At 37.1% G+C, this 7,966-nt stretch overlaps 1 protein-coding gene across 1 annotated transcript in view; it reads left to right on the top strand.

Annotated features, from left to right (window-relative positions):
* The window catches only part of PREX1 (phosphatidylinositol-3,4,5-trisphosphate dependent Rac exchange factor 1), a gene marked incomplete at its 5' end in the record, with an annotated part of 112,475 nt that overhangs the window by 41,455 nt on the left and 63,054 nt on the right, over nt 1–7,966 (top strand). The window contains 3 exon segments of the mRNA XM_019472963.1: nt 2,130–2,245; nt 3,233–3,382; nt 6,868–7,015. Coding sequence (XP_019328508.1) covers nt 2,130–2,245; nt 3,233–3,382; nt 6,868–7,015 — 414 coding nt within the window.

Here is a 7,966-nt window from a genome sequence, read left to right as displayed (position 1 = left end):
TATGGGGGAAAAAAAAAAAAGTAATTTGATATCTAATCTTTTACTTCTTCAGAGTTCTTAGAAACTGGTTTTCTAGTCCTGTTTGTAGTTCAGGTTAGCCTAGCCGCTCCCGTGCTGTCCAGGCATTTTTCCCAGAATGCTAAGATTTAGAAAACAAAATGTTCTACTGCCTTTTAAGCAACACTCTGTTTTTGTACAGGAGATACTACTGAGCTACTCTGTAGTTTGGCTTGATTTTGGAGGAGGCTGCTGTAACACTTTGATTTTCCCAAAGAATCGATACTGTTTATCTTTGTCTAAAATGTAGCTTGAACTGATGAAATGTCCAGAATCCAATTTCCATTAAAAAGTAAAATATTTTATTAAGTCTTCTGGGAATTGCTAATGTAAAAGATATATTTAGGGATTGCTGAGTGACTTCAATTTTGGATATTTTTCCTGTCTAGCTGCTATTTATAATTAGTCCAGGATGGAAATGAATGTCTATCCAGTTGTGCTGGTGTGATCATTTGGCCAGCTGCTTGACAAACAACTGACATGTTAGTGGGACACAGATTTTGAAGAAAAAAAAACAACCCCAAAACTGCCTGTGTCTGTTCCTAATTTGAAATTGAATGACTTGGTTCTCATCTCATACTATGCTTATCTTGTAGAAATCACTGGAGTTTTTCTTGATTGAAAAGTGCAGTCAGAATTCAGGCCTCAATCTTTGATAAGTAGTCAACAATGCAGCATTTGAATTTGGGTGTCATATCTTTTCACAATAGCATAAATTAGGAGTAGTGTTGTTGAGACCAATTTAAGATGTGTTTAGAATCAGAATTAGATCTGTGATTTTAAATCTAAGACTGCAATCTCATCTTTTGCAGAAGCTTAGGGAAGTCTGACAAACCGATGACACAGATTTTCAGGGCTGAGTATTGTTTTGTGTTTTTAGCAGGATCATAGACCGCTGTTTAAATTGAATCCTGATGTCAGGAACAGTATGTTTCATGTGGGGAAATGGGCTGAGTATTTAAAGGGTTTCAGTAAGGCTGCCAGGACAGCTTTTCTTTTGACTCCAGCAGTCGTCTTTAGGAAATGATCTAATAGCTCCAAGATCTCTGTCAGTCTGAATGGATGTAAATATATGGTCATCACTAAAGGTATATTTGTCACCAAAGCTAGTTGTAAAAGGAAAAATTGTTCAGAAAAACTTGGTGATTCTCCTCTCACCTCAGTTTGTCATAGATATTTCACTTTGACAGAAATTTTCTCCCCAGCTGTTTTTTATTGCAATATTCCTTGAATCTTATGAGCTCCTGGCAAGTTGCCACAGCAATCCCTTCACTGTACAGAGTTTGGACACCTGCCATCTCAAATGATGATCGTTTGACCAGTTGTGTTTTGGTTCACGTAGCAGGGTTGTTCTTAGATATTAAAGCTCAGCAGGTGTCAGTTGGATAGTTTTAAACCTATTCTGGACATAAAAATCAGAACATAGCTAGCAATGAAAAGTGCTTTCCTGAAATCAGAACATAGCTAGCAATGAAAAGTGCATTCCTGATTTTTTTTTTTTTTATGAGACACTTCCACAGAGATACTATAAAGCTTATGGATAAGGATGTAAACTTTTGTGCAAAATCGCCACAGCAGCACCTTCACAAATGCTGCATACAATGACATTTAACACACGTACGACAGACCATGTGACGCTACCCTTTTTGCATGTTTCATTTCATATTTGAAGCTTGGTACACATACCACAAATTTATCAAAGCTTTAGGCAAACAAAGGAGGCAAATGTAACATTGTGTCAGGTGATGTTGCAGTTTTCATCCCAAAGCCATGTGCAGTTCAGTTGTACTGGCATTTCAATCAGTTAGTCGTGAAGAATGCAAATCTTGAAGGCATCCCAATCTTCACATAATCGTGCAAAATAAGCTCTTTATCGCTGGACTGACACTGTTGTATGCTTATCTTTGTGAGCTGATTGAGTATTCCAATTATTTAAAATCAGAGACATGGTCAAATACCACAAAACACTATATTGGAATCCTTTTTTAATAGTCATATCTCAGATTGATTTATGCATATATATGTTACACTGTTTGCTTATGTGTTGCTAACAGTCTGAATCCTAATTGCAGAGTTACTGGGAAAAAAACATCTAAACGGACAAAGTCAATCAACGGGTCCCTGTATATCTTCAGGGGCCGAATAAATACAGAAGTCATGGAGGTGGAGAATGTGGAGGATGGAACGGGTAAGAGACCAAATACTGTCTTTTAACAACACAGCAAGTCCAGATCTTGTGTTGGAAGTTTGTTACAAAAGTACTTGTCCATCTCCTTTAATGAAATCTTAAGTAAGCTATGTAACTTTTGATGCCTTCATTATTAGACCAGCTTATATAGTTGAAAGACTGGACATGCTTTCAGGCACTGGTCCTTCATTCTGAAATGACCTTATGAAGAGTTTGTGTACCCTGAAGCTTGTCTATTTTTTCTCCTAATCCAAGTTAATTTATTAAAAGATACTTTATCTTCTTTCATCCTTTCTTTTCTTACATCTTAAGCCATTACAGCTATAATAACAGAACTTCTGGATCTTCTTCTCATTTAGAATACTACCAAATATTAGTCTTAGCATCAAATCAGTAGCATGGAATGTGACCATGAACAAAATATGGGAATGCAGTTGTGTTACAATTCTTGTGTTCTGACACAGGCAGGAAGACTGGATGGGTTTCTGATTTCATCCACAAAGGCCACACCAACCCCTGCTCCTATTGTAATAAGTTGGGAATTAATATTATGTCCTTTAAAAAGTTGACATTTAAAGAGTTCCCATGTCCTGTGGACAAAAGTCCTTATGGTGCAAGAAGTTAGCCTGTCCCCAGGAAGTTCAGAGCAAATAACCTGAACAAACATCATAGATTTTTTTCACTGATGCCATTGTATTTAAAATATTTTAGTTCTTCTTCTGAGGTGAAATTACAGAGTGTCACTCTTAGAACTGAAACATTCGGTCAGTTGAACAGCCTAGCCATGGATACTTCTATTAATATTTGTACTTCAGAGTGGTAAGTAACAACCAGTCACATGGACAGTCAGTATGACTGATGCATGAAGAACACCTCCAGAAATCAAGCTCTTCAAAGAAGAAAATTTTAATTAAGGTGTCCCACACTGATTTGATTAAATAGCAGGCTTTCTATTCACTGTGTGCACTGTGCTTTGGGTTTTTACAGCAGATTACCACAGCAACGGGTACACTGTGACAAATGGCTGGAAGATACACAACACAGCCAAAAATAAATGGTTTGTCTGTATGGCCAAGACTGCAGAGGACAAACAGAAATGGCTGGATGCTATAATCAAGGAAAGGGAGCAGAGAGAGAGTAAGTGGATAATGTATTTTCTAATGCACTGAATGAACTTGTGTACAAAGGAGAAATGTATATGCATGTGTAAATATCTGAGAGAAAAAGAAAAGGTTGAAGTTTTTCCTCCATGGGCAGAATTCAAATCTATCCTTAATGACAAAGAAAATCAAGTGATTGAAAACAAGTATTTCTGAATGTGTACCTTGGGGTTTTTATGGACCTGTGTCAGTGTATTTATCAAATATTTTTATTTGCCAGAGTCAGTTTCTTTGATGCATTGAATTACTGTGGAAAAAATTACATTTAATCAATTTCGTTTTTTGGTCTGTTATTTGTAAATAAGATAAAGTTGTATTTGTATTTATCAGTAAAAGGAAAGAAGAAAATCCAGCATGCAGCCTTTTTCAGAGGCAATGGCATAAACTCGTTCTCACAAACTTGACCTCCAGGATCTTGAAGTTAACAGAACAGTTCATGGAGGAAAAACTCTAGAAATATTACGCTTAGACTGAGAACAGTGACAAATGTATGCTGATGCTTGTCACTTTTATCTTTTCTTGTGGAATGAAACAAAAACTAAGCTTATCTTGAAATGGTGCTGTACAATAGAAGCAAGCTCAAAAAGCCATGAATCAGGGTGGGTGATAAAAGCTCCGAGTTCCTTTAAAAGTCAGAACTATCTTTCACAAGTGAACCTGCTTCCCTGTTTGCTCAATGGGAAAAATAATAGCTCATTGCCAGAGGAAATGACACTTAGTTTAAAACATTCTGTGCCTGACTTGTAGAAGTGGTTCCCCTCTCCGCACACGCAACTCCAGTAAAGATGTAATTGCTCATCTACGTTCATATTGAAAGAGGTCAGTCTGTAGTTAGTAGTGTATTTTCAAAACTTGTACTTGCTAAGCAATAATGCTTTAGATTTTTAAAGTATTTTAAGTTACAGATCTGTCACTGAAGTTTAATGAAAGCAGAGAATCTAAATCCTTTAATGTCCTTTGAAATCCAAACCTTAGTTTTTATGTTACAATGCTTTGCATCTAATCTGCTAAACACAATGCATATCGCAGTGTTGTTTGTTACCATAGAATCTAAAACATTTAACATACCTATCTGCTAAACACAATGCATATCGCAGTGTTGTTTGTTACCATAGAATCTAAAACATTTCTAACATACCTTATCATATATGAACTCCAATAAACCTTTTGATAATAGCAAGGATACTACCTTCAAAATGTAGATTGGGCATGGTGTAAATTCAAAAGAACTAACTGAAAGCTACTGAAAGCAACACAAAATTCAGGTTTTTTTTTTATTATTATTTTTTATTAAAAGGAAGTGTTTTACTATTCTGAGCTGGTGATCTGTGCTCATTGGTCAGTTCTGCATCCCACTCTACTGTAAGGATCCTGATCTTCCACATGATATATTTTTTTAATGAAATACATTTCTTGGCTCTTACTTTTACCCTCAGAGTGCTAAATCATATCTCTAAAAGATCCAGTAAGTCTCCATTTCATAGTAAGTTTTTGCTTTATGAGGTCACTAGTGCTCTGCGGAATTTCCTGTGCATCAGGTAAAATGTGTGAGGAGAGAGAAGGTTCAATAAGAAGTAAAAAGACAGGACATATATAAACAGGGAGCTTGAGAATATGGGGAGGTGACTGAAATAAATATTAGGAAGGGAAAAGAACTATTCCTTAATAGAAAGTTTCTCAAAGTTTTCCATGCAGCATTGGCTAGTAAGAGTGTTTTTTTTCTGATGCTTTTTGTCATACAGTTTTATGATGTGGCAGCTGATGACAGGCACTAGGGATAAACATAGATACTCTGGCAGACATTCCAGGCCTTATTGGAAAATCTCCTTTGGATCTGAGTACTTGCAAAGTCACAGAGATATCAGTGTTTGGATTAGAAAGCTGGTGAGATTCCCAATTCTGTAGGATGGGTTGGGTAGAACGTGCATTCCAGCCTGCCATTTACATCAGAGCCTGGGGAATTCAGTGATGTAAGACCAGCAGGAAACATGTATACTATTACACAGGCTGTTTTCTATCACAAAAACAAGTTCATGTTGCAAATTAGCCTCGGCTACACGTGTCAGCATTTGCATTGAATTGGATCACAGTATTTGGGGGAAGAAGAGGATGCAAAAATAACGGCAGTAAGCCAAGGGATTTGCAGAGCCAAAACCTTTAGCCAGATATTGGACACATGAAAGAAATACTGTATTTGAAAGACAAAATGTTGTGCAAGTCTAATTTCTGGAACGTGCTTTTCAAGCCTCTAAAACAAATGCATTAAATGTTTTCAAAAAGCTAGAAAGCAGCTCTGATGACGCAGAAGACTATTAATTCATTTCAGTATCTTACTGTAAAGCAACAGGATTTATGCCCAGTTAGGGTGAACTGCTCTTCCTAAAGAATGCACAGTTTTCATTTTGTAGCCTTACAGTGATCACTTAAATTCTGCTTAATGACAATCTCTGTAAAAATTAGGCACGTAAGTACAGGACAAATTCATGATGCCTGTTTTCAAGCTAATCTTAGAGATGTCTAAAATCTGTACCTCTGTTTTGGACTCCAGAGTTGCCTAGATTTGCAAGTTCTAGCCAGAAAACAAGGCGATTTGTTCAGGCTAGAAAGACAAAACATCTAGAGCAGCAAAGCAGCTTTTCTTGTGGGCTGTCCTCCTAAAGCAATTTGCAAATCTAAAGGGAAGAGTGCCAGAAAATGCCAGTTATGACGATAGTTGTAACATAGACACCTGTTGTTTTCAGAGATCATCCTCTTGACTGTAGCGATTTTCATGTTAACATGAGCTATGTGGAAACTCATACAAAGTGGACATGAATTTTTCTCTATATCCAATTATCTATCATTCCTTAAATCATTCAGTATTTCTTTCATTGACTGGATAATATGATTGTCAAACTGTATTTTTAGCCTAGGGGTATTAGTAAATAGGCTAATTAAGAAAGGATGAGAAAATAGTGTTCCTGTCTAGTTTTGATTTATTTAAGGATGTGAATGTGATTTCAGCAGTTTTGTATTTTTGGCTTCAAGTAATAGAACACTCAAAAAGTCATCTGCTCTGTCAAGCATTTAGCTGCCTTGAACAAGTCTTATGCCGGCAGTTATTTCAAAAGTGAAATTGCAACAGGAAATCAGTTTCAGAAGGTATATGTTTTATCTTGCTTTGTTTGGAACTTCTCCATGTTCTGTAAACCATTCTACTTTGTGTAATATGATGTAACCATAAGTTTAAAGCTACTTTTTAAAATGGAGAAGAAAAGCTGCAAGCATCTTGTTGGTGCTAAACTCACCAATGACAATTGTGTACTCAGATAAATAAATGACCCAATTTCCCCCTTATTTGGAAAATAATTTAGTTAATTTTTGTGTTTCTACCACTTTGTCTGTTTGGCCTCAGCCTTTGACTTTGAGAAAACGCTTTATCTGATGTTAAGGATCTGAAGGAATTTCTGCTTTGTATTCCAGGTTTGAAACTGGGAATGGAGAGAGATGCATACGTCATGATTGCAGAGAAAGGAGAGAAGCTGTACCAAATGATGATGAGCAAGAAAGTGAACCTTATCAAAGACAGGAGGAGAAAATTAAGTACTGTTCCCAAGTGCTTTCTTGGCAAGTAAGTGGCATTTGAATTGAAAGGGCCCTTTCATACCAATTAAAAGAACGGACACTGGATTTTCTGGGTATGGCATTGTGAGGTCAGATCAGATGTGCTTTGATGCAGCTTAATTGAAAAGGCCATAACCCCCATTACAGTTGTGATTTATTAAAATTAATCATTGATTTCTGTTTTACGCCATGCACAGGCTGTATAGTGGCAGCTCATTCTATTGTACAGTAACTCATAACAGCTGTTTCAGATCAGCAAAAGGAATAAGAAAAAATACCTTAACTCCCACAAGCTCAGGGCTGTTGGTGGCCTAACCTGTATCCTCTTTTGTATACAAGCAAATGCTTACCAGGTGATGTTTAAATCCTGCAGAACTGTCCAAGTCTCAGGATTGAATTTAGAAGTTTCCTGTTTGTCAGTGTAACAGACCCAAATGAAATTTTGTGCATCAGGAGACCTGATGCATTTGTTAGAAGTTTAGGGCTTTATTGGCTGGAAAAAACCTCTTTCACTCAGGCTAGATATTACAAAATAATTCTTAAGAATGACATGTATGAGGCAGTAGAAGAGAGACCTCGTGGACGAATCAGATCAGAGATTAGATATGGTAGCAGTGGGGCTGTTGTAGGGAAATGTCCTGCATGGCACACAGGGACACACATTAGTTGACCTGAGAAGACTTTTCTACTTCAGCTGTTTATGATTGAAATGATCAGCTGCGGGAGGAAAAAAGTTCTGAGAGGCAGATTATCCATTCATTTCCCTTCCCTTGCCCTGGTCTCTGTAACAGCAGTTTGCAGGCAGCATTCCTTGTGTACAGGGTGTGGAAATGATGCATTGTTTTTCTGCCTGACAGAAGGCAATCTGGCAGCATAGGCTGGCAATATTTCAGCTATAAAAAAAATTCTTGGTTTTTGGAGATCTGGTTGCTTTTTTCTCCACACCCCCCCCTCCCCA

Source organism: Aptenodytes forsteri, unplaced genomic scaffold (assembly GCF_000699145.1).
Source record: "Aptenodytes forsteri isolate BGI_AS27 unplaced genomic scaffold, ASM69914v1 Scaffold374, whole genome shotgun sequence".
Lineage (NCBI taxonomy): Eukaryota > Metazoa > Chordata > Aves > Sphenisciformes > Spheniscidae > Aptenodytes > Aptenodytes forsteri.
Note: the sequence above shows the minus strand (reverse complement) of the source record. Positions and strands in the feature narration are given on the sequence as shown.